At 39.2% G+C, this 27,690-nt stretch overlaps 2 protein-coding genes across 5 annotated transcripts in view; one reads left to right on the top strand and one right to left on the bottom strand.

The window, feature by feature from the left end:
- Positions 1-27,690, top strand: part of tspan4a (tetraspanin 4a) — a 214,022-nt gene that overhangs the window by 162,760 nt on the left and 23,572 nt on the right. The window lies entirely within an intron of this gene.
- The window catches only part of ddb1 (damage-specific DNA binding protein 1), a 57,663-nt gene continuing 43,821 nt past the window's right edge, over positions 13,849-27,690 (bottom strand). The window contains exons 19-27 of the mRNA XM_051657352.1: positions 26,562-26,685; positions 26,307-26,471; positions 25,858-25,952; positions 25,589-25,759; positions 25,404-25,513; positions 24,791-24,960; positions 24,577-24,679; positions 24,367-24,490; positions 13,849-14,201 (exon numbers count right to left, since the gene is read on the bottom strand). Of these exons, the coding sequence (XP_051513312.1) occupies positions 14,118-14,201; positions 24,367-24,490; positions 24,577-24,679; positions 24,791-24,960; positions 25,404-25,513; positions 25,589-25,759; positions 25,858-25,952; positions 26,307-26,471; positions 26,562-26,685 (1,146 nt within the window). The 3' untranslated portion in view covers positions 13,849-14,117. The remainder of the gene's footprint in view (positions 14,202-24,366; positions 24,491-24,576; positions 24,680-24,790; positions 24,961-25,403; positions 25,514-25,588; positions 25,760-25,857; positions 25,953-26,306; positions 26,472-26,561; positions 26,686-27,690) is intronic.

Raw genomic sequence — 27,690 nt, forward strand, 5'->3', positions numbered from 1 at the left:
GAAGAAAAAAACATTGAAATAGCTTGAGTAGAGTGATAACTGGGCACAAATGTTGCTATGGTGGTGCAGACATGGAGCAGGTTTCTTTCCAAGTGAACTGGGGTGCGAGAGAGGAGCGGAATATCTCATCTGGCCATCGTAATAGCCACACAATATGGCTGCGATGCAAATTTTCTGACACTGCCAGAACTTCGGCAGTCGGAGAACATGTCACACTGAATGTTGTAAGATTGTCGATTTTGCCCTACGACAAAAGAAATCCTTTAGGATTCCCGAAATTTGTCTAAGACTGCAGAATCGTGGCCAAAATTGTAGTGTGCTTTAGGTCAGTTAGGATCACTACTTTATTTTAAGAATGTGAAATGTCAGAATAATAGTAGAGAGAATGATTTATTTCAGCTTTTGTTTCTTTCATCACATTCACAGTGGGTCAGAAGTTTACATACACTTTGCTAGTATTTGGTAGCATTGCCTTTAAATTGTTTAACTTGGGTCAAATGTTTTGGGCAGTCTTCGATAAGCTTCTCACAATTAGTTGCTGAAATTTTGGCCCATTCCTCCAGACAGAACTGGTGTAATGTGGTTTGTAGGCCTCCTTGCTCACACACGCTTTTTCAGTTCTGCCCACACATTTTCTATTGGATTGAGGTCAGGGCTTTGTGATGGCCACTCCAATACCTTGACTTTGTTGTCCTTAAGCCATTTTGCCACAACTCTGGAGGTATGCTTGGGGTCATTGTCCATTTGGAAGACCCATTTGCGACCGAACTTTAACTTACTGGCTGACGTCTTGAGATGTTGCTTCAATATATCCACATAATGTTCCTTCCTCATGATGCCATCTGTTTTGTGAAGTGCACCATTCCCTCCTGCAGCAAAGCACCCCACAACATGATGCTACAACCCCCATGCTTCACAGTTGGGATGGTGTTCTTTGGCTTGCAAGCCTCACCCTTTTTCCTCCAAACATAACGATGGTCATTATGGCCAAACAGTTCAATTTTTGTTTCATTAGACCAGAGGACATTTCTCCAAAAAGTATGATCTTTGTCCCCATGTGCAAACTGTAGTCTGGCTTTTTTATGACAGTTTTGGAGCAATGGCTCCTCCCTTGCTGAGCAGCCTTTCAGGTTATGTTGATATAGGACTCGTTTTACTGTGGATATAGATACTTGTCTACCTGTTTCCTCCAGCATCTTCAAAATGTCCTTTGCTGTTGTTCTGGGTTTGATTTACACTTTTCACACCAAACTTCAACGTTCATCTCTAGAAACAGAATGCACCTCCTTCCTGAGCAGTATTATGGCTGCATGGTCCCATGGTGTTTATACTTGCATACTATTGTTTGTACAGATGAATGTGGTACCTTGTGGTGTTTGGAAATTGCTCCCAAGGATGAACCAGACTTGTGGAGGTCCACAATTTTTTTTCTGAGGTCTTGGCTGATTTCTTTTGATTTTCCCATGATGTTAAGCAAAGAGGCACTGAGTTTGAAGGTAGGCCTTAAAATACATCCACAGGTACACCTCCAATCAGAAGCTAATTGGCTAATTGTCTAAAGGCTTGACATAATTTTCTGGAATTTTCCAAGCTGCTTAAAGGCACAGTTTTTCCAACAATTGTTTACAGACAGATTGTTTCACTTTTAATTGACTATACCACAATTCCAGTGGGTCAGAAGTTTACATACACAAAGTAGATGTCCTAAACGACTTGCCATAATTATTGTTTGCTAATATGAAATCTGTGGAGTGGTTAAACAAATGAGTTTTAATTATTTCAACCTAAATGTATGTAAACTTCAACTGTATATAAGTTTACTATCATGGCATATCTTGTAGTGTGCTTATTACTTTATAATTCTTAGGTTTTAAAAAGGTTATATAGATTGCATAAAAATACGTACAAATTAGGAGAGGATTTTAAAAAAAATGTTTTTTTTTTTAACTCATTTATTCAGAAAATATTAAGCCTAAAATGCCTAAATATTTGACATATCAGCAGTTAATATCTGTGTGGATTAAATTTAAACCCAACTGATTTAAAAACAATTAAACTCAAACATGACGTTACATTCATTTACTCCAAGGCTGTATAACAATGCAACATTACTATGCAATAAATATTACAGTAAATAAAACAGCTTTATAATGTGAATTGATATATTTTCTGTCTACATATTAATGTTATTCAATATAAAACATCTCAAATAAAAAACTAGAAACCCTCAGATTGTGAAAGATGGGCTTTAATGGTAACAGGCAATATGTAAACACAGTAAGACAAAAATAATCTAAAATTAATAAAATATCATTTATTTCTAAGTGTAATTAAAATGATTTGACATCTGTACATCTATTTGTGTTCATCTATGCAGTGTCAGACTGCTAAAGATGCATTTAAAGGTTAATAAAATGAAATGAGGACCATCCAAACAGTTTATGAAAGACAGCATCTGTTCTCTTCCCTGCTGTTTGCTCATCCTCACCTGACTGACTGCTGTTTTTTTCTCCCTCGGCCAACACCTGAAATAAAAATGTTTGTAGGCTATATCCATCTGGATAAATAATTTAAAAAAAAGATTAAGCTTGTACTGGTCACTCCTAGAAAACAGAACAACTGATACAGAATTTAAAACACCTAACTAGCTAAAAGTGTGTAAACAAAAAAAGCAAATTAACTAGCTAGTAGCCCCTAAATGATGAAATGACATTAAATAGCTTTCACTGGTGACGGTTAAATCACATCGAGATTAGAAAGCATTCTTGTACTAACTGGTCAGTTAACAAACTAACGTTATCAATCAAATCTGTGCCGTGGAAATGACAAAACATGATATCCATGAACAACCCATTCAACTAAATAAAAATTCAAACTACTCATTAAGACAGTAGCAGCAAGCGTTAACTTGGTGCTTTCAATGCTTTCCTCAGGTTTTGTTTTTCGCAGGAGAAAACAACATCAAAGGAGGAGCAGGAGCGGTGATTGGACAGATCGCTGCTGAGGTTACGTTCACTTCAGCGAGTGTTACAGTTAGGGTCTGTTCCAAAACTTTAGTGAGCTGCCTCGTTGTCTTTTATGGCAGCATTAATCCCCGTTCACACCGCGGGCGGCATGTCGCTAGACTTTTGTGTGTCGCTGGTGGGCGTTCCTACTGCTGCAGCTGCTCTAACGTTATTGGTGGACTGCACAACTGGCCATAGTAGCGTTTGAAATGTTGATTACTGATGATACCGCCGATAAAATTAAGATATTCTAATTTGACAAGGAATCAGTTCTTTTGCCTCATAAAATGCACATTCTGCAGGAGAGAGCATTTTATATAACCTGCAGCAGTGCTTAATGCATCATATTAAACTAGACGAATGTTATATCAAACATGAATCAAACTCACTTAGAATGCGGACATGGTTTTTCACGAATCATTTTATAAGCCCATGGGCTTTACTGAAATGATGTCTCATAAGAGAGTGATTTGGAACACTCGACCAGTGTTGCCAACTACTTTCAATGAAAAGTAGCTAAAGCCTGCTAAAAAAAGTCACTAAAAGTCGCTAGATGACGTCATGCATTAATTAGCATATTCATGATGTCATCACGTTGTATTTGCATTTTGCCTTGTGCTCAGCCCTTTACATGTATTTGCTTCTCTCCTACATTCTGTGCTCACATACTGTATTTTAATACAGCCGAATTCCCAATAAAGCTGTTTTCATGTACATATTTGTTCTGTTTCTATTGTCAGACAATGGAACGAGTATGAAATAGTGACTGAAACGCCACCCATTAAGATTTAATAGGGTTCAAAACAGTGTTGCTATGAATACAAACTTTAATACAGTGAAAAAGACACTCTTAGCATAACATAAATACATATTCCAACATTCTTTTGAATGTCCATGTACTAAAATAAAATATTTGATGCTATGAGTGTACCTTCATTTACTATTACTATTATTTTGAATGGCCATGGAAAATGAAGCAATATAATAACAAATTTACCTGGTCGCAAAAAGTAGTCCATTAATTTACCTGATGAACTTTCACCTTTTGCTGACCCTTTATGCTTGGCAGAGCTAATGTGTGCTTCTAAATCACTTGCACCTTTATTAGCAACTGACACATAAGTGCCAGCTTTACATGTCATATATTCTGCTTCCCACGGATCTTGACCTGGACGAAAGCATGGGAATTTTTTGTTCAAATCTTCTGTAAGATGCACCTTCGTTTAGGCATTGTTTCCACTCAGCTATCATTTGCTGCTACTGTCAAGCAACTGTTTGATGCCGAACACAACAGCGCTTTGCGTATTCGCGGAGAGACTGACAGGCAGAAATTTGGCCAATAGTTGCTGCAAGCCTCTTATAATCGACCAAGTGGTGTGCGAGAAGGCGGGACTTACAAAGAGGGGGTTAAAGAAATGCAAATATGCGTGCACACACAATGAAGTATTAGACCAGATGCACATCATAATGCAACTAAAGCTGAATCTCGGACATTTTCGCAAGTTTAGCAATCCCAGCAGGATGCTTTTTTAAGGTCCGAAAAAGAGGACATGTCCGGGAAAAAGAGGACATATGGTCACCCTAGATTCAACGACGCAGCGCGTATGAGTTATCTGTTTGAGCCAAGGAGCTGCGCATCGTGGCTGATTGGACAGTGTGAGCTGGGTTGATGAATCAGCCAGCGCTGATTTATCCTTCTTTTGGAGTATTTCATGTCCCATAAAATAGCGATCCTAACGCGCAGTGCACAGAACAGTCATTTCGCAACTGATTTGAAAGTGTTTCTAGCAAGTCAATCTATTGTCGGCCATCTTTAGAACGCTCTCGGAAGGCTATTTCCAGTCATGCCAGTGCAGTTCCTATCTGCTTGAATGAGGAAAGACCGGAATCTAAAAAAAGGGCGGACAAGATTACAATCAAAGAATGTATTTCAAATCAGCAATAAAATCTGACAACACTGGTATCATAAATTGTGACTTTTTCCCTTATATTACGCTAAAAAACGAAATGTTCCTGGCTTGTTTAACTAATGTGCATGCGCATTCTAGAGTTGATTGATAGATTATGTCTGTATCTAAAATGTTATTGGCTCTTTTAACTGTAAGGCGGTACTTCGTTTCTACATCCGTTGACTGTTGCAATGGACTCTATGCATGATCACTTCTGCATTTGGCCAGTATAAAGAAGGGGTTTAACAACGTGTACTTTAAGTTATTTCGACCACAGTGCACGACCACCAGCACTGGCTTAGCAAGATCCCTGTTTCCGACTGTAATACTCATGTAATTATTTTGATTCGTTTTGCTAGATAAAGTATAGCCCTCTGTGATATTATAAGTTAATATAATATGACAATTGACGATACTCCAGCTTCACAGCAAATGCTGGGGTGAACGATCATATATTTCTTAACATAGTGACTTTAACCATACAATTTGTCTAATAATGATCAATATTAGTTTATTGTATTCTATTTATGCAGTATAATATAATTTTTACTTTCAGTATAATTAACGTTAATAAAAATTGTGCCCCGTTTCTGAGAGATTTGTCATGTACAGAGGTCTGCCGAACTGAAGACAGCACTGATGGATGAAAGCATATGAGAAGTAAACTTTTTATTCTCCATTTTTCTTTTATTTGCAAAAAAAAAAAAAAAAAAAAAATGTTAACAACGATGCAGTAATTTGACACAATATATATACAGATTAAATTGTGTGGTAACACTTTACAATAAGGTTACATTCGTTAATATAATATGAATTAATGTATTAGGTATCATGATCAAACAATTAACAATATACACCGATCGAGGGGCCTGGGTAGCTCAGTGAGTAAAGACGCTGACTACCACCCCCGGAGTTTGCCAGTTCAAATCCTAGGGCGTGCTGAGTGACTCCAGCTAGGTCTCCTAAGCAACCAAATTGTCCTGGTTGCTAGGGAGGGTAGAGCCACATGGGGTAACCTATAATGTGGTTCGCTCTCGGTGGGGCGTGTGGTGAGTTGCGCGTGAATGCTGCGGTGGATGGCGTGAAGCCTCCACACGCGCTATGTCTCCGCGGTAACACGCTTAACAAGCAACGTGATAAGATGCGTGGGTTGACGGTCTCAGACATGGAGGCAACTGAGATTCGTCTCCACCACACGGATTGAGGACTTAAAGTGCATTGGGAATTGGGCTTTCCAAATTGGGGAGAAAATCAAAAACAAAACAAAAAAACAATATACACAGATCAGTCACAACATTACAACTACCTGCCTAATATTGTGTAAGTCCCCCTTGTGCCACCAAAACAGCACCATGCGGGTTGGTGCTGTGTTTGTACAGAGCAGAATTTTTTCTGCTCTGTTTTGTGCTCTGCCACATTTGTACAGAGCAGAATTTGTCAGTTCCAACCAGTCTGGCCATTCTCTGTTGACCTCTCTCATCAACAAGGCATTTCCAGCCACAGAACTGCCGCTCTGTGTTTTTTTGTTTTTGGCACCATTTGGAGTAAATTCTAGGGACTGTTGTGTGTGAAAATCTCAGGAGATCAGCAGTTACAAAAATACTCAAACCAGCCCATCTGGCACCAACAATCATGCCATGGTCCAAATCACTGAGATCACATTTTTTCCCCCCATTCTGATGGTTGATGTGAACATTAACTGACTCGTGTGTAATCTCATGCTTTGACTTGGGGGGTAAATATAATAATAAAAAAATTAATAAAAAAAGTGCTGTGTAGTGTTCTCAGTGATGTTTCGTCGCAAAGTGATTGGTGCTAAAACCTCAGCTGAGCAACTGTTCCACATTGTCTTCTGGTGATTGTTTGTGCTCTTGAATCACTTGTGTTGCTGTATTTCTCACTTATAATCACTTTATCGCTGGATGTAAATACTTTGCACACAAAGGAAGCCTTACATAATGGTATAGCAGTGCTCAGACGTTCTGCAAGCTACAAATAGTTTGTATTTACACTTTTGGAGCTCATTTTTATACTTTTACTAAATAAAATCACATTTGTTGTGATAAAACACTTTATTTGAGAAAGAATAGTAGTTTGCTACAACGACACTTTCACGTTAGCTTTTTATGATAACGGAAGTTATGTGGAGCGTAAGATGCCTTTTCTTTCCTTCTCAGTAAGAAAACTTTCAAAGTCAGGAGTTCCAGGTGTCAAAGGTTAGAGTTTATTGAACAAACCAACAAACCAGAGATGTCAGCTGAGATCTGAATCCCTGGGTGTAATCCCTCATCTTTTGTACAGTTTCTTATCTGGTATTACCTCATGCATACGCCCATATTCATTATTTTTTGTAGTCAGTGGTTACCGTTCGCCGCCATTATTTCACAAAGCCTTTTATTTATTTTTAATGGTGGAAACCTGGCTTAAGGTCACTCTGACCATTGAGTGTGTTTGATCTTTAACTTCAGCTATGTTCTCAGGGTCCGTAGCACCATTATTTCTGTTACAGCTGAATCTTTATCTTCAGCTGTGTTTCCCAAGGTCCATAGCATCATTATTTCTGTTACAGCTGAGTGCACTGTGTGGTTTTTGCAGCATCAACACTTTTAGTAACCCCAGTAACCTTTAGTAAGTCCAGTAACCTCATATACCCTCTCCTGGGTCATACAAAGTCCAGGCCATTCCATATAAGTACTTTGATATAAAAAATATACTATGATATAGACAAATATACTATATATTCCCTCCTTTGAGACTTATAAAAAGTCTCACCTCTATTACCCTTTCCCAGAGTGCAACCTCAAAAGCCATTCTCCTTTATTCCTTCCAAGTGACCAATGCAAGTCACACATTCCTCTAACAATGACTGCTCTTAAGGAACTGCACTGCAGAGGAGATATAAGACCAAACATCTCCCTCCACATTTGACTAGAAGGAAGTAAAAGATATCATTGTGCCCTAGCTAAGTTCTTTTCTGGAGGGTAACAGCAATCAGATTCATGTATAAAGCATGTGCGTGCAAAGTTAGCCTTGCGTTATGTAGAATACACCAGTGATTAGGTTAAAAGTAGGTTAACATACTACAGTGATTAGACAATATCAGTAGACTACTTCAGCATATGATATGTCCCACGGTGCCAGAGGAACTCACAAACATTTCCGGTAGCCTGGAGCACTATCTGGTGGTGTTGGAGCGGACAGTGGGTTTTTAAACCTCCAGTAGAGTCTTGCTCTTGCTGCTAAGCACTGAGGTGCTCGTCGATTCTCTCTTTACGATGTTCAATTCTCTGGCCCTCCAGTGGCACTTCTAGTGTGTTTTCAGAGTTCATAAATGCATACTATTTTTCACTCTGCAGTAATTTACTTGGTTAATAGTACCTTCAGAGATGATTCGGACAATAAATGATACTTTTAAGACATTTAAGAAATGCATATAATCAAAGTAAACCTTACTTATTGTTACATTACCTAGTTACATTACCTCGTAACATGGATAATGATCTGCCGCAGACCTTCATCATTCCCTTGCATTCACATAGCTTGATTAAACAAACATCATTTAAAAGAAAATAATAGCTTCAGGAAGGGGTATATGCCAAAATAATAAACATAATACCATCTAACTTCCTGCCTACTCTATCCAATCTAAAGTGCTACCTAATTTTATTATAAAAGAAAATACAGTGAGTACACTGACTCCCTTGCTATCCAAAAACAAGAGAAAATTAAAAACAAAGAGTCAAAAATAAAAGGCTCCCCTTCCCTACCATTCTTGTGTCATTTCAGGGTTTTTCTAGAATTCGTCCTGCTCATCAAGTCCAGGGCCTATGGAGTATATAGTGGCCCCAATGTCAATTCCAGATGGCTTTACAGACACATTGACCACCTGTTTGGCTGCAGCATTGGCCATCATTGATCTGAGGAGAGGCACAACACAACAAAACAACAGCACAAAAATAACAACAGCTACAGCCATTATTTTTCCTACTTTAGTAAGCCATTCTCCCAAAGATCCAAATAGGTTGTCAAACCATTTTACAATACATTGATCTCTTCCTGCATTGGTAGTCACTTCTTCTCGTAGGCTTTTCAACTTTTTCCATTGCTGTGGTAAAGGATCCATCAGGAGCTGTATTATTTGGAATATAGGTACAACAGTCAGCTCCAAACATTACACAGACACCACCTTTTTCTGCCAATAGCCAGTTTAGTGCCTGTCTATTTTGCCATGTCATTTTGCTTGTTGCAGCTAACTGGTCACCTAAAGCCTTTAATGCTTCATCAGTGTAATTGATAAATCTTTGCTGATTATAATAAATGTAAATGATCCATTCTTATTGGGTTTTATCCATACAAATATAGACACTTATATAATTATAATTCTTCGTCCACATGCCAAATTATTGCAAAATTACCTCAAAATTTTCCCATTATTAACCGCTCCAATAGATTTGTTAAAGCATTCATATTCAAGCTTTAGGTTTATATCATATTTTAGGGGGGTTTCTCTTTTTCGCAAATTATTCTTATGTCTAGACGCTTACACTCAGTTCCCAATGTTCACTCATATAGTATTTGTGATAATTTGTACTTCCTAGGCACCCCAGACTGGGCAAAAGGATGCTTTTCTCTCAATACAATACTTTGGTTGGGTACATTGTGCATAATCATATTGACTGGGTACTACCATAAGCTTATTCAGAGGTGATGGTAAACATACCAGACATTCCTGATTGTTTTGCTGTATATTCTGCCCATTTGAACCAATCATTCTGATGTGCATTCTCTAGTAATCTTTCTAGTAATCTTTCTTTTCTGATATCAAGTCAATTCCAGGTGTCAAAGGTTAGACTTTATTGAACAAACCAACAAACCCGAGATGTCAGCTCAGATCTGAATCCCTGGGTGTAATCCCTCATCTTTTGTAGTTTCTTATCTGGTATTACCTCATGCATATGCCCATCTTCATTATTTTTTGTAGTGAATGGTTACCATTAGCCACCATTATTTCACAGAGCCTTTTATTTCTTTTTAATGGAGGAAACCTGGCTTAAGGTCACTCTGACTGTTGGCTGTGTTTGATCTTTATCTTCAGCTATGTTTCTCAGGGTCTGTAGCACCATTATTTCTGTTACAGCTGAGTGCACTGTGTGGTTTTTGCAGCATCAGCACTTTTAGTAACCTCATATGCTCTCTCCTGGGTCACACAAAGTCCAGACCATTCCATAGAAGTACTTTGATATAAAAAATATACTATGATATAGAAAAATATACTATATTAGCCCCCTGAGATTTGACCGGAAATACGTAGGCTTCGTTCCGTGCATAGAGGCTTAGTTCGCCTACAAATGATGTTGTAATGCAGTGATATTTTTGCTCTGCCAAGGTGTTCATTTGGTGAGATTCCTCCTGTTCGTGCACATCTCTGAAATTCTTGACCCAGGAGAACTCGGCGGGGTGGGGTTTGTACATGACGCTTATTTACAATCGCGCATGTCAGCTGTGGAGTTGTTACCTAGGTTACTGCCGATAAAATGGAGATAACTTTGAAGCCCGTCTCTCAGAGATTGTGCGGATTATATATATATATATATATATACACACACACACTATATTGCCAAAAGTATTCGCTCACCCATCCAAATAATTGAATTCAGGTGTTCCAATCACTTCCATGGCCACAGGTGTATAAAATGAAGCACCTAGGCATGCAGACTGCTTCTACAAACATTTGTGAAAGAATGGGCCGCTCTCAGGAGCTCAGTGAATTCCAGCGTGGTACTGTGATAGGATGCCACCTGTGCAACAAGTCCAGTCGTGAAATTTCCTCGCTACTAAATATTCCACAGTCAACTGTCAGTGGTATTATAACAAAGTGGAAGCGATTGGGAATGACAGCAACTCAGCCACGAAGTGGTAGTCCACGTAAAATGACAGAGCGGGGTCAGCGGATGCTGAGGCGCATAGTGCGCAGAGGTCGCCAACTTTCTGCAGAGTCAATCGCTACAGACCTCCAAAGTTCATGTGGCCTTCAGATTAGCTCAAGAACAGTGCGTAGAGAGCTTCATGGAATGGGTTTCCATGGCTGATCAGCTGCATCCAAGCCATACATCACCAAGTGCAATGCAAAGCGTCGGATGCAGTGGTGTAAAGCACGCCGCCACTGGACTCTAGAGCAGTGGAGATGTGTTCTCTGGAGTGACGAATCACGCTTATCCATCTGGCAATCTGATGGACGAGTCTGGGTTTGGCGGTTGCCAGGAGAACGGTACTTGTCTGACTGCATTGTGCCAACTGTGAAGTTTGGTGGAGGGGGGATTATGGTATGGGGTTGTTTTTCAGGAGCTGGGCTTGGCCCCTTAGTTCCAGTGAAAGGAACTCTGAATGCTTCAGCATACCAAGAGATTTTGGACAATTCCATGCTCCCAACTTTGTGGGAACAGTTTGGGGATGGCCCCTTCCTGTTCCAACATGACTGCGCACCAGTGCACAAAGCAAGGTCCATAAAGACATGGATGAGCGAGTTTGGTGTGGAAGAACTTGACTGGCCTGCACAGAGTCCTGACCTCAACCCAATAGAGCACCTTTGGGATGAATTAGAGCGAAGACTGCGAGCCAGGCCTTCTCGTCCAACATCAGTGTCTGACCTCACGAATGCGCTTCTGGAAGAATGGAAAAAAATTCCCATAAACACACTCCTAAACCTTGTGGAAAGCCTTCCCAGAAGAGTTGAAGCTGTTATAGCTGCAAAGGGTGGGCCGACGTCATATTAAACCCTATGGATTAAGAATGGGATGTCACTTAAATTCATATGCGTCTAAAGGCAGATGAGCGAATACTTTTGGCAATATAGTGTGTGTGTGTGTATATATATATATATATATATATATATATATTTTTTTTTTTTTTTTTTTTTTTACGATTTGCAACACAAACTTCTACAAAGGCCATGACAAATGAGTGGAGATAGATTTGAAGAGTGGAAGAGTTTTTAAAAGTGGAAGGGGCTCCAAAACAAGTTTAATCAAGCAAAGATGCGACACAGCACTAAAAGCAGCGATCCAAGGAGAGAAAAACCTGCATTATTGGCTTTACTTGTGGCTGGAACAATACGTTAAACTCTGTGACATCACCCTAAACAAACTAATTTTAAAACGACTTTGCGCGTAGTATACACGCTGGCTTTAGTTCGTCCAGGAGAAAAAAGTTTGGGTTCTTCCAAAGTATAAACCAGGCTTCAGAGATCCTTGATTGAGCGTTCCAATTTCTCCCACTCACTTTAATAGAAGTGACCCATCGACGCAATCCTCTGAGCATAAATACACACAACACACACACATTTTGGGTAAAATAGTCGGTTTTGTATCCTGTTAAACTTATTAATTTATAATTTTTAGTATTGAATGGATTATATTTATAATCTAAATTTCTCTTGCATCATCTTGGATTCATTTTTCCATCATCACGGTGAATTCTGGGATCGCCTACTCGGGGAAGGATACATACGATGCTACCCTAGTATCTGGTCAAAACTAGATATTTTAGGAGGCAGCATAATTAAGATGTCGATCTTTAGGAACAGCCTTTGCCTCAGGAGCGTGCCTATGATGTCTAAAAATGCTGCCTCCAGAGGACACTTACTACGTTTGGGAACAGACCCTTAGTCTTCGGATTTCAAATGATTTAAATTATGTAAATGATCAAATCCAATGAATAGGAAAACATATTTTGGTATATGGTAATCTCTCTGGTCAGACAAGGATTTATCAGGAAAAATTTACTGGGACACTACAGAACATTGCCGGGGCTCGTGCCCCAGTACAAGTGGTCTGGCGACACTCCTGGCTTGAGGTGGATACATGTATTATTCGATATGAAGAAATGCGCATAAATTATGATGGAAACACATTTACAGAATAAACTCCTACTGAATTGATTAGGAATCGAAAATCATGTGACTGAATAATTCGTTTAAACCTGCTCATCTAAAATGTTGCTGTGGTCACCCTGAAATAACAGTGTCCTGAATAGGCCTGCATAGAGTTTGCAGAGCAAATATGTGGAATACAAACTTGAACTGTGCCGAAGAGCAGGTTTATAGTCCTTTTTACAGACTGTGAAGCGTTTCTGCGTTTAGCAGCGTAAATCTCGTTTTTTTATATTATACATTTTTTAAATAGAGTGTAAATTTATAACATTACGCTTTGTGTTATATTACCCTGGAATTAGTTTAAAAAACAAATTACCACAGCTGCGAGGGGGTTTCTATTGCAGCTGCTGAGAGAGTGACAGTAAATTTGGCATCTTCTCCCATCTGACTGTCTTAATCAACCTCTCTCTCTTTTTTTCCTGTTCTGGAAAGTCATTCAAACGTAATAGTGGAGTTTTTCTTTTGGTCTTGGAGCAAATGGGTAAGTGAAAATAATATTTGCTGTTATCTCCCATTCACCGCTGTCGAAGTTTACCCTGCAAACGTTTACTTCCGCACTCCAAAAAACAGTGTGTGAAAAAGATCTATTGACACTTTTGAAAAATATCTTATAGATACGCACACACATAGTGCTCCCAGAACTGTGACTTGCTGTCGCTCCCTGACTTGAGAAAAACATTTCTTTACAGTGTTTTGTCTGTGTGCTCTAAACCGCGAGTATTTTGTTAAAAAGAGTCACAGTTGCTATGGTTTATCCGAAAGTAACGATTTTTGTTCCACATGGGATGGAAACGTGGCTTTATTTGCACATTGTTTTTGCAACATTATGGTTTTTCGCATTAATTAAATTCACAACTTTGGAAACATAGCTAATGTCATTACGGCACGCAATGATTGAATTCAGTCACTGATTCACTGAACTCCTCAATGCTTTTAATATACCACACTCACTTCTTCAAACACAGCAGATCTTGAAGAAGACTTTATTAAAATAAATGAACAGAGAAACATCACAATGACAAACGCTTTACTAAAACTATTGAGAATCAGTGTTGAATAGGGATATTCTTCACACGAAATGGGTCATCACATTATGCTCATTATATGACAGACACATTAAATGTGAATGTGTGTGTGAAAGAGCTGTGACAGAACACAATTCATTGTGCAGAAGTGAAGTGTGCACACACATTTATTTATATTTATGTACAGATGTGCAACAGCTCCGATTGGTTAGTGGATTCGTGTAAGCTCTTCAACTATCTTAATAACCTCATCCACCGTAGCTTCCCGCTTCATTCCACTGCCATCATCAATCTGAAACAGACAACAGACAGTGAGAACACACTGCTTATGATATAAGCAAAACCCACAACACTCCTCTAAAAAAGAATTTCTAGCAAAAAAGGACTTAAATATTGATCTGTTTCTCACACACACACCCACACACAATCATATCACTTCTGAAGACATGGACTAAACCACTGAAGTCGTATGGATTACTTTTATGCTTCCTTTGTCCTTTTTGGACATTCTGAATTCTGGTCACCATTCACTTGTATTGTATGGACCTACAGAGCTGAAATATTCTTCTAAAAATCATCATTTGTGTTCTGCAGAAGAAAGAAAGTCAAACACATCTGGGATGGCATGAGGGTGAGTAAATGAGAGAATTTTCATTTTTGGGTGATTTATTTAAATTAAGATCTGATCAATTAAATTAGGATTTATCACAAATTCATAGATGACCTCATAAGCTGCGTTCTTCGGGAGAAACTCAGGTGTTAAAAAACACTTTTTCTTAAACACTTAAGCGATGTAATGAAATCGGTATTTATGTTTACATGACATTTCAGAACACTGCAAAAACCCTGGAATAAACCGTTTTCTTAAGCGATGTAAACATGCTCAATAATATGTACATCTGTTTGTTTTGTGAGTCAACGAGCGAGGAGGAAATAAAGACATTTTTAATTTGTTGAGTGGAAAATCAAAAGCTTTAGAGAGTATCTTTAAAGTAATTAGTAATGTGATTATATTTTCAATTACGTAATCCATAAAATCAGTAATCTGATTACAATTTTGTAATTGGTAATTTGTAGTGAAATACCAAACACTGATTAACAATAAAATGTGTAAAATGTTAATAAACAGCTAATTTATGTCAGGCTATGCAGGGCTTTTATTTATGTGGGCTTATTTTAAAGCATTCTGAACTCCTTAACTGATCTTTCCTTTTATCAGGCTCTTTAATATTAAATGAACTTCTTCCTTCAATCAAAACTAATAGCATTAAAACTGAACATTTTTACAGTGAGGAAAAACTCTTCCATAATTCACAGATGTCCAGGATTTAAAGACTTTATTAAATTTTGCTTTGTACTTACATTTATGAACATTTTCCACAGTTCTTGCATAGCATATAGAGTTTGTCAGTGGTATGCACCAGTATAAAGATTTCAGTGCTTTTTTACCTTCTATAAAATGCCGGTAAAATAATCGCATTTTACGGTTAAAATCTTGTTAATCTAAAGTGTCTGTGAACCCTTGGCTTTAATTATCGTTGTTTCTCAAGTTCTCCATGTGTCTGAAGATGTTGGTCACATAAGATGATACCAGAAAAAAGATGCGCTTCACAACGCTGGCTGTTGCGTATGGACAGATGCATGTTTTTCATTATAAGCTTTAAATGCAATTCCGTTTATTTACCCATGCAAAAGAGAAAGAAACCAGCATGTTTTCTTTTGATTAGGGAAATTAGTACACAAGCATGTCATTTTGTGATTTGAACAGAGTGAAGTGAAAAAATTGTGTTTTTAAGTGTTGTTCAGACACTGCAGCCTCTTGTTTCTGAACATTTTTTTGGGAGGGGTATAAAAAAAATCATATATAATGTGAGCAGATTGTCCACATTTTTAATTCAAGAGTGTAATATTTGGATTACAGGCTCGCTAATTTCACTAGTTGTTTTGTATTTTGTTAGGTATTTCAGGTATTCCAGTCAATTTCTTCTAATAATCCCAGATAGGTTACAGCATAAACCAATCAGCCACAACATTAAAAACACCTGCCTAATATCGTATAGGTCCCCCTTGTGCCGCCAAAACAGCTCTGACCCGTCGAGGCATGGACTCTACAAGACCTCTGAAGGTGTCCTGTGGTATCTGGCACCAAGACATTAGCAGCAGATCCTTTAAAGGGGTCATGAAATTCTCTTTTTTTATAGTTTCATTATCTTCCCTGAGGTCCACTGATAATATTAGTAACGTTTTTTTTTTTTCACCAAAACAGTCATAGTTTTGTAATATATGATCATTTTCCACCCTTTCCCTGACCATCTTTCTGAAAAGCTAAATTTTTGCCTTAGCTCCTCCTTTAAACTTCAGTGTAAACGCCCTCTATTGTGATCGGCTAAAAGCATACAGCCCCTCAAATTCAGTCATTTTTTAAACTCAATCGGAAGAGAATATTCAAGCACAAAACTTTATTATAAATGTACATTTCACAGTTTACACAATGCACATCCAATACACTGCATCCGAATATATTACACTATTCATCTCAAGCACAACTGTTAACACTCATACCCTGTCTACACTGGACTAGGGCTGAAATGATTAGTCGACATTATCGACAACGTAAAACTGTCGATTAGAGCATTTGACTTCAGATTAAGATGTCCCTGGTTCAAATCCGGGTGCCTCCGGCTGGCAAAGTTGAATGGTAGCATAAACTGAATTACTTTAGTGTTGTTATACAGTGGTATAATCAAGATATTAATAGTATCTGCAAGCCATAAGCCAATAAAATGCAGTCATTATTGTTTTGGGGCCTGAGTAGCTCAGCGAGTATTGACACCGACTACAACCCCTGGAGTCGCGAGTTCCAATTCAGGGCGTGCTGAGTGACTCCAGTCAGGTCTCCTAAGCAACCAAATTGGCCCGGTTGCTAGGGAGGGTAGAGTCACATGGGGTAACCTTCTTGTGGTTGTGATTAGTGGTTCTTGCTCTCAATGGGGCGCGTGGTAAGTTGTGCGTGGATCGCGGAGTGTAACATGAGTCTCCACAAAGCCACACGCTACCACAAAGACCTACTAAGTAGTGGAAATTGGGCAATCCAAATTGGGGAGAAAAAGTGGATAAAATAAAAAAATAAATACATTAAAAACTCTGATGATGACGTGCGAGAGCAGCACTGCAGCTGTTTAGAGTGCATCTGCAGCTGAGAGCAAAACACAGCTCACAGTCCAGATGCACTCTAAACTTTCCAAACAGTTTCAGGTGATGTAGATCGCAAAGTATGGGGGAAATTGCACAAAAATACCAAATAAGTAAATAAAGAAGCACTCTCGTTGTGGAATAAGCGGAGCATTTCTTATTGTAAAGAAAATTGGCAATACGCAGCTTTATTTTTAAGAGAGTGTTTGTTTTTTGTGAGTTAAAGATGGATTGAAGTGAACAAAGGTGAGAGAGGTATTCTTCGCCCCATTATAAACTGCAACAAAATATGTTTTTGATTTGTTTTTGTTTTGGCTTGTTTTCCAATATAAATATCTAAAATTCCTTTAAAACAACAAACATTTTCTTTAGCATCTTTACTACAGAAGCAAAAAAATTGTTATCTGAGAATGTTGAATATATTAAAAATAAAAATATCTAAAAATCCTTTAAAAAAAAAAAAAGATGCATGGCATGAGGCATCAGTGTATTACTCCCTGCTAATTCAGAGTCTGGGGGACAGAGCTTCAACTTCTATCAAGAGATTATGGGAGAAAGATTTAAACTTGGTATTGGAGGAGGGAGTGTGGGCTAGGATTCTAAAAAATTTCAATTCTGCATCTAGAGATGCAAGGGTACGCCTTATGCAATTCAAGATTTTACATAGATTCTATAGGCTTGGTCTTGACACACCCACCTGCTGGCGATGCCAATCAGAAGATGGAGACACAACCCATGTTTTTTTTTGGGGGTGCATTAAGATCCAAGACTTTTGGTCGAAGGTTCAGAGTTTTATGTGTGACGTTTTTGGGCACTCAAATTTCATTTTGCCCCAGACTCTATTTTGGGCGATGGGGTGGTCATAAATTTGGGGGATAAACACGTAAAAAATTGGGTTCTGACGAGCATTATGATTGGCAGGCAAATTATTTTAAGGGGATGGAAGGTGGATGGAGCGCCCTTATTTCCGGAGTGGTGTGCAGAGATGGGGAGGGTTGCTGCTTTTGAGGAGATGTCAAGCAGAAGGCTGGGGGTTCAGAATTTATTTGATAGGAAGTGGGGCAATTACTTAGTGTTTTCGGGGGACTTTCGGGGAGGGGCTGAGGAGAGAGATGTTTAGTTTTAATTATATATGATTATTATATTTATTTTTTGTTTTCTTTTTTTGTGTGTGTGTGTGTGTGTGTGTGTGTGTGTGTGTGTGTGTATTCTATTTGGGACCACAGGGTGTTGTTCGTTGGGGGTCAGGGTGGGATTGGTGATTGGGGAGGGGTATTGGGAGGGGTTAAATGTTGATTCAATGTATATACACTATATTGCCAAAAGTATTCGCTCATCTGCCTTTAGACGCATATGAACTTAAGTGACATCCCATTCTTAATCCATAGGGTTTAATATGACGTCGGCCCACCCTTTGCAGCTATAACAGCTTCAACTCTTCTGGGAAGGCTTTCCACAAGGTTTAGGAGTGTGTTTATGGGAATTTTTGACCATTCTTCCAGAAGCGCATTCGTGAGGTCAGACACTGATGTTGGACGAGAAGGCCTGGCTCACAGTCTTCGCTCTAATTCATCCCAAAGGTGCTCTATCGGGTTGAGGTCAGGACTCTGTGCAGGCCAGTCAAGTTCTTCCACACCTAACTCGCTCATCCATGTCTTTATGGACCTTGCTTTGTGCACTGGTACGCAGTCATGTTGGAACAGGAAGGGGCCATCCCCAAATTGTTCCCACAAAGTTGGGAGCATGGAATTGTCCAAAATCTCTTGGTATGCTGAAGCATTCAGATTTCCTTTCACTGGAACTAAGGGGCCAAGCCCAGCTCCTGAAAAACAACCCCACACCATAATCCCCCCTCCACCAAACTTCACAGTTGGCACAATGCAGTCAGACAAGTACCGTTCTCCTGGCAACCGCCAAACCCAGACTCGTCCATCAGATTGCCAGATGGAGAAGCGTGATTCATCACTCCAGAGAACGCGTCTCCACTGCTCTAGAGTCCAGTGGCGGCGTGCTTTACACCACTGCATCCGACGCTTTGCATTGCACTTGGTGATGTATGGCTTGGATGCAGCTGCTCAGCCATGGAAACCCATTCCATGAAGCTCTCTACGCACTGTTCTTGAGCTAATCTGAAGGCCACATGAACTTTGGAGGTCTGTAGCGATTGACTCTGCAGAAAGTTGGCGACCTCTGCGCACTATGCGCCTCAGCATCCGCTGACCCCGCTCTGTCATTTTACGTGGCTGAGTTGTAGTCATTCCCAATGTAGTCCTGAGTTGCTGTCATTCCCAATCGCTTCCACTTTGTTATAATACCACTGACAGTTGACTGTGGAATATTTAGTAGCGAGGAAATTTCATGACTGGACCTGTTGCACAGGTGACATCCTATCACAGTACCACGCTGGAATTCACTGTGCTCCTGAGAGCGGCCCATTCTTTCACAAATGTTTGTAGAAGCAGTCTGCATGCCAAGGTGCTTCATTTTATACACCTGTGGCCATGGAAGTGATTGGAAAACATGAATTCAATTATTTGGATGGGTGAGCATATACTTTTGGCAATATAGTGTATGTTGTGTTTTTTATTTTGCTATATGTTTATGAATCAATAAAAATGTTAATTGGAAAAAGATACATTCTCTTAAAGTCTAAATATCTTATATCAGTGTTTCCCAACCTTTTTTCTGCCACGGCACACTTTTTACGACTAAAAAATTCTACGGCACATCACTATCCCACATAGGCTAACCATCGTCAATATATGTACTTTTCAAGAACTTGTCCATGTTTTCTGTTGGTCTTAGTAGCGTTTATTTGTAATTCGGCTATGCAAAAAAAAAAAAAAAAAAAAAAAAAAAAAAATCACATAGGTAGGCTACGTTGTGTGAGGTCACAGGTGGCAAGAGTGCTAAATGGGTAATGAAAAAACAACAAATTTGCTTCTTTTCTAATTTGTAGATTTGTTCTTGCAATGCCACAACAAATTACAGGGATGCAAACTCATGAGTGGTGAAAAAGGTAAGACAATCACTGATCCACGAACATTTTCTCTGGGGATATTTTTGTTAAAGAATAAGCTAAAAGCACCAATTCCAGTTATTTTAGTGATTCAAGTTTATTCAAGTTTACAATTGTGCAGAATTAGCTGCAAAATATAGAGTATTTTGGTGAGGCTTGCTTCTGTTTCACAAATTTGTTCAATTTTATTAACTGATTAGTTCAGTGACCCCTTCTGGAAATGTCACTAGGTGGCAACAAATGAGCATCTTATGTGCTATGAAACTTTATAGTGTTTAAGCATTAAAACAACAAAGCAGATCTATAGTCTTCTGTCTGAGCATTATTTTTCATCCAAAAAGACAACAATAATAGTCTAATAATAGTGAGTTTCAATAACATCCTTACCTTCTCCTTTATTAAAACTTGCATGGCTACAAATCTACTGACTTCAGTTTAAGAATTATAAGCACAAAGCAGATCTATGGTATCATTTTACTACAGTAACCTATTTAAACTGCTGAGCATGGCTTTTATCAGAAAAGACCACAATAATAGACAAATAATAATAATTTTGCGTTTCAATAATGTTCTTTCGTCATTGTAAAGCGCATTTCACATGAGGTGTGTCGAGGCGTCAACGCTCCGCTCAACGCCGCATTGCCCTCCACGACAAGAGTTGCAGAAAGTGTCACAGAGGGGCGATTTTACGAGTTTGCAACGTAAAAAAGCGGGAGGTGTGCACAATAAACATTGGAAACATGTATATGGAAGAGAGAAAAAACCTTGCAGTTGCTTTGATAGCAGAAAGTAATAAAAGGACTCGTTTATGTTTAGGTCTAAGCATTTTCTTGGTGAATTTAAATTAGTTCAATAACTGGGGTCTCTGATATTTGTAAACGATAAGGTAATATTTAATTAAAAGAAATTGAGACATTCAATGTCTCCACAAATTTGGACAGTTTTTAAATATTTCTTGTTGCTTAATACTCTCAAAGACATTATTGGTGAAGCAAAAACGTGTGTGAAAAACACTTGTGTAAAGTGGCATCACTTCATAGACTTCAATGTATTCTGCAGCGCTGACGCGAGTCATGTGAAAGATCCTTAACGCGTATAAATATCAGTTACTTTTGCACATTAATCATTGCTATTCACAATCACAAAAGTGACCGATTATGGTTTCAAAATGGCGAATTTCTCTGAAAGGTGAGGAGTTTGGATCCCTGAAATTATTATTATAATTTTTTTTTCATGCATTTATTTGTGGAATTTGATAATTTTCCACGGCACACCTGACAATCTTTCACGGCACACACAGTGGTTGGGAAACACTGTCTTATATGTTGCTTCTCAAGTAAATGTATCTTGTTTTAAGGATTTGTTGACAATTTTAACTGGAAAACAAAACAAAAACACTTGATAACAGGATTTTTATTGAATTAAACTTAATAAAAAGTATTTTTTCCCTTTAATTCAGTGAATGTCATTTAGAGGTATTTTTAAAAGATGATTTTGTCCTCTTTATTGTTAGTAAGCACATATAATACAACCTTTTAAGTCGGGGCACAAGCTGAATAATCGGTAAAGAGCTAATGATTAATCGTTGCAATAATCGCCCGAATAGTCGAATAATCGTTAGATTAAAAGATTATCAAAATTATCATTAGTTGCAGCCCAACACCGGACGCTATAATCAATGATGCTGTCTACTATGGAAGCGTCCGTTGCAGCGCGTCACTCCAACAGTAAACAAACAGGTGTCCCGTTCCATTTTGTGCTGGTGCTACTACTGCCAACAACACAAAGAAACGTTTCAGAAAGTTAGTGTTGACCTGCCGGATTAAACAGTCTCAAGCCGCTGCTTTGCGTCAACGGATGCGCTCAGTGTAGACTGCATGTTAGCATCATAAACAATCATGACATTTGAAATATTAATGAATGAAACTGTTTACTTATGTTTTTGATCGGGTCCAATAGTATTTTTAACTGCCCCATATCCTTCAGTGACAATTCCTTTGCAAAGACTCGTTTTATGACTGCTTCACAAGACGCACACATCCAGTTTATCATCCTGCACTGAGGTGCACATCGCCAGAAACAAATCAAAACGGTCAAAGAAGTCCATCTAGTGCGTGTTTACATACACCAACAATTAAAAATAGCACTGATAGGTGAAAGAACAGTTTGTTGAGCAGTTAAAGCAACAAAACAACAGGAGCCTTGAAACTTGACACCGCGTCTTTTAAAAGCGTGCCAGAGAGATGACAACAGTCAAAGACGTCTGTGTAGTACATGTTTGTATACAAAAATAATTCAAAATAGTCCAGATGAGCCCCCTTTCGTGTTCAGGAGTAGTGAGGCCACAGACAGTAGGCCTTTTGTCCTTCTCTCCGTCTCTGTTTATGAGCCAAATGAGCACCAATGGACGGGGCCATGGGTGTGATAATTTTAAAATAGGCGTTGATTTTGTTGCTGCAGAGGCCATCTTGAATTATTGAGTAACCCAAGTGATGTAAAGTTGTCACAGAAGTAGAGAACATGGCGTTTTGTCAGCTTGGTTTCAATAAATGCTTTTATTGCATTGGGGACTAAGTTTTGAGTTCTGGAATTTACAGTATTTTTAAAAAAATTTTTTTTATAGTAGAATGAACTCTTATTTGTCAAAATATCAAGGAAAATTTGATTCCTCATTACATGACCCCTTTAAGCCATGTAAGTTGGGAGGTGGGGCCTCCATGGATCGGACTTGTTGGTCCAGCACATCCCATAGATGCTCAATCGGATTGAGATCTGGGGAATTTGGAGGCCAAGTCAACACCCTGAACTATTTGTCATGTTCCTGAAACCATTCCTGAACAGTTTTTGCAGTGTGGCAGAAGAGGCCACTGCCATCAGGGAATACCGTTGCCATGAAGTGGTGTACGTGATCTACAACAATCTTTAGGTAGGTGGTGTCAAAGTAACATCCACATTAATGCCAGGACCCAAAGTTTCCCAGCAGAACATTGCCCAGAGCATCACACTGCCTCTGCCAGCCTGACTTCTTCCCATAGTGCATCCTGCTGGCATCTCTTCCCCAGGTAAACGACACACACACACACACCTGGCCGTCCACATAATCTAAAAGAAAACATGATTCATCAGACCAGGCTACCTTCTTCCATTGCTCCATGATCCAGTTCTGACGCTCACGTGCCCATTGTAGGCGCTTTCAGCGGTGGACGGGTCAGCATGGGCACTCTGACCATTCTGCGGCTACGCAGCAAGCTGCGATGAACTGTGTGTTCTGACACCTTTCTATCATGGCCAGCATTAAGTTTTTCAGCAACTTGTGCTACAATAGCTCTTCTGTGGGATTGAACCAGATGGGTTAGCCTTTGCTCCCCACACAAATCAGTGAGCCTTGGGCGCCCATGATCCTGTCGCCGGTTCACCAGTTGTCCTTCCTTGGACCACTTTTGGTAGGTACTACTAACCACTGCATACCGGGAACACCCCAAAAGACCTGCCGTTTTGGAGATGCTCTGACCCAGTCTAGCCATCGCAATTTGGCCCTTGTCAAAGTCGCTCAGATCCTTACGCTTGCCCATTTTTCCTGCTTCCAACACATGAAATTCAAGTACTGACTGTTCACTTGCTGCCTAACATATCCCACCCCTTGACAGGTGCCATTGCAATGAGAAAATCGATGTTATTCACTTCACCTGTCAGTGGTTTTAATGTTGTAGCTGATCAGTGTATGTTCATGATTAATATTTCTTGATAATTAATCAGCACAGCAATACATTTTCTGATGGGTTATTTACATGTGACCTCAGTGTTTAAATGCAGTGAGTTTACACACCCATCTCTGGGATCTCGACAGACATCCCTAATCCTGTGCGAATCGAAAGTAAACATTACAGATGTCCGTAGCAATAATTAATCTACAGTCAAACATTTGTTCGGAAAACTAATTACATCCTAATAGGGCTTTATTTAATAGCACCATCTACTGTTGGATATGGTAAATGCATTCAGTCTGACTAGAAACAGGGATAAAACGTATCCCCTTACGGTGATAAAAAATGAACGACCAGAAGGGGGGATATCAAAAACAGAGGCAGGGAACCCCTCCAGAAAATCGCACCCTGGATGCAACTATGGTTTCTAAAAAACATTTTGAAAAACTGCTATTAAATTGACTTCTATTCCCTTTCCCCCAATACAGCCCTGTTTTTCACATGTGATGCGGCAGAGATGTGTGTGTGTGTAGCGTGCTGACCTGCAGAGTGCTCACCACCTCCTGCATCTTAGCACGACCCAGATCCAGGAAACTCTCGATCAGATCTCCATCAATGAATCCTGTGGCCTGCTCAGTCTTGCGCTCTGTGTGGAATGACCTCCAGGTGGCGCTAGAGTCAAGGACTACACACACAGTTCATGCAGAAGACTTCATTCACAACATACACACACACTGTTTGTTGAAGGATATAAGCTGTGCTCAATCTTGCCGACACTCTTGATGACTTTATTGAGTCTGCTCTGGAGATCCAGCAGTAAACTGTACCAGCCCTCAGAAAGTGACGTCACCAAACCTGAAAAAAACCCAAACAAACAAAGTGAAGTGTGTAGTGTTACCACACTTTTTGATGGATTTTATAACATTAGAAAATTGTGTCATAATGGTAAAAGTAAAGCAAACTCACCGATCATTCCGTTGACTGTGCCAAACAGCACTGAACCCTGGGTCGGTGTGGAGCTCTCACCGAGGTTCTGCAGGACTAGAGAACCGTGTGAAAACACATTGACAAACTCGCCGAGATGGAACAAGCCCACCTCCTGCAGGTGCTGCCGCTCCTCATCTGTAGTCGCGGCACTGCAGGAAGAAAGAGGAGTTTATTATCTGTACTTCACTGTACCGCAGGCATCATGTGTGCTCCATATAAACAACAATATCCTGCACCTCTCTCACAATCAATAGAATAGTGAAGCTTGTTATCCTCCATCAGTTCATTCTGTATCATAACGGTTTAGATAAATCAATCAATGAATCAAATGATCGATTAAAAGCCAAATTGTTCTGTATTATTTCACATCTCGCTCAGTGCTCTCCTTCAAACAATGTGCACACCAAAAATGTAAACTTGTGTGAAAGAAAATGTTTATTAAAAAAAAAGTGCAGATCTGACAAACTATTGACCAGATTAAAGAAAAACAAAATGAGTGTGTTTAGCAAGATCTTACACCATGTGGTAATGTTAACTTCAGCTATTTTCATGAGGAATTTTATTTACTAGCCATTGCGGCCCCAGTCGTTACCTGTCTTTCTGGCAGACGAACAGGTTGAAAGCATTCTCTGCTCCCAGGAAGTTATCATCATCCAGGATTTCTACAGCACTCATCCAGTTAGGATTGAAATCCCGAGCGATCTGATGGAATTAAAACTGCATTATGACAACATGAATCGATGAATGCAATGAAGTAGAAATGGCAGGACCATTCACCTCTTCAAAGCTGCCCTCCATGGGTTTGTACGCCAACAGCAGCACCGAGCGCATCAGATCTCCCACCAGTATAAAATCCCCTTTAGTCTTCAGATACAGAGCCATAATATTATTATAGTGATTGCACTCGGTGCGCAGCTCCTTCTCTGCCGTCCACTCATACAGACGCACCTGCACGCACATTACACACACACACACAGATGTAGGTTACTGCTAGTGTACGGGAGGCGTGTTTGATTTAACAGTCACATGAGCATCAGGGGACTCACAGTGCTGTTGATGCTGGCCAGCAGTTTGCCGTTAAACTCAACCATCGAGTAAACGGCTCCTTTCACTTCCTTCTCTGCTACTGTCTGCAGTTTACCTGAAAATACAGACAACAACATGAAACTGAATATATTAAAAACAACACACTCGCTTGTAGATCGCAAACACTAATACATCAATTAAAATAGTGAGAAATACATTATATAAAAAAATAAAAAATTTAAAAATTAAAAAAAAAAAAAAAAAAAAAAAAAAAACTGTATAAAACAGTAAAAAACAGGGGTAAACAGTATAACAGTGTCTGACATTAATTGAAATTAATGAAAAATGAAATGTTACTTTTGTTAATGGTCATACCACTTTTGTTAAAAAAAACAAAACTGTTGGAAACCACCTTGAATAAACTTGTTTCAAACATTCTTATTGGACACCGACTGTAATGCACTCTTACCGTCTGTATAGTGAAAGACAATGATGCGTCCCTGTTTAGGCTCCGCCTCTTCCGGATACACCATGGCCGTGCCGACGATGAAGTACACAGCAGGATCTCTGCCCAGTTTACAGGACACCATACTCAGTGCATACTCATTCTGCAGGAACTGATGCGCGTGCAACACTGAGGCAGAGATAGAACGCTTTACATTCCAAACACACATTCATGTACAGACAGAATGAAACTCACAAATGTTATAAAGCGTGAACGCACCCTCAAACGTGTGCTGATCCACCACCAGCAGACTGTGCACTTCCACCTCCTCTCCAAACGACGTCTCGTGAGGTGAAGTGCTGCTGGGAAACAGTTTACTGGAGCTCACGCTGCTGGACAATGCCTGAACACACACATGGTTACATTTTCATAACTAGTTTTGATATTTTGACAAATTAAGAAATTACTCTTGCAGTAACATTTCTATTGTGAAACAGTGGCTGAATATCAAAGCTGGAGTAATACTAATGTTTTAGCAGAGAAAATATTAAATACCACATATACGACAAAATCTTTTTTTAATAAATATAATTGGCAAGAGAAACTTAAGCGTACATTGCCAACGCATTATTAGACACTTGTGTTGGGTTTGAGTCCACCTTAGTTGAGTCGGACTCAAGACCATGTCCATTACAGGCCGAGTCTGAATGAATCGGTTCATGAATCTGAATTAAAATTGTGACAGTAAATTCAACATCAATATTTTAAGTTTATTTTATTGTGATAGCTGTTTATTTTAACCTTCACAACTAAGAAAAGACATTTGTCAATATAAATGATACAAAAACACCTCTGTTGCATTTCATATATATATTTTATGATTAGTATCCTGCTGAACAAACTTCAAAATGGTTTCAAAATGAATGAAGACAAAAACACCTTTAAATTTAGTTTAGTTTTATCTGAAATTATCCTTATCTGAAGAAATAATCTATACCAAGTCTCTATTTGCCAGCTGGTTTGTAAATATACATACAAATGAGTCAACACAGTAGTAATTAGCACTCTGAGAAGTGACATTTCATGTTTTAACTGCAAATGCTACATCCAAAAACACTGGAAAAGCCCACTGCTATTATTAGGGCCTTGTCGTCACGGACATGACAGTATTCAGCCCTCTACATAGTGAGTAAATCACTCGCATGTGTGACCAAATTTCATGCTATGTGACTAAAATATTAATTTTATTAGCCACTGGCAGGTAAAAATTCAGATTGGCTACGTTCACACCGCAGCTGAATGTGGCCCAGATCTGATTTTTTACATTTTTTTTTCTTCAAATGTTTTATCCCCTTTTCTCCCCAGTTTGGAATGCCCAATTCCCACTACTTAGTAGGTCCTCATGGTG

This window comes from Myxocyprinus asiaticus, chromosome 26 (assembly GCF_019703515.2).
Source record: "Myxocyprinus asiaticus isolate MX2 ecotype Aquarium Trade chromosome 26, UBuf_Myxa_2, whole genome shotgun sequence".
NCBI classification, from domain to species: Eukaryota; Metazoa; Chordata; class Actinopteri; order Cypriniformes; family Catostomidae; genus Myxocyprinus; species Myxocyprinus asiaticus.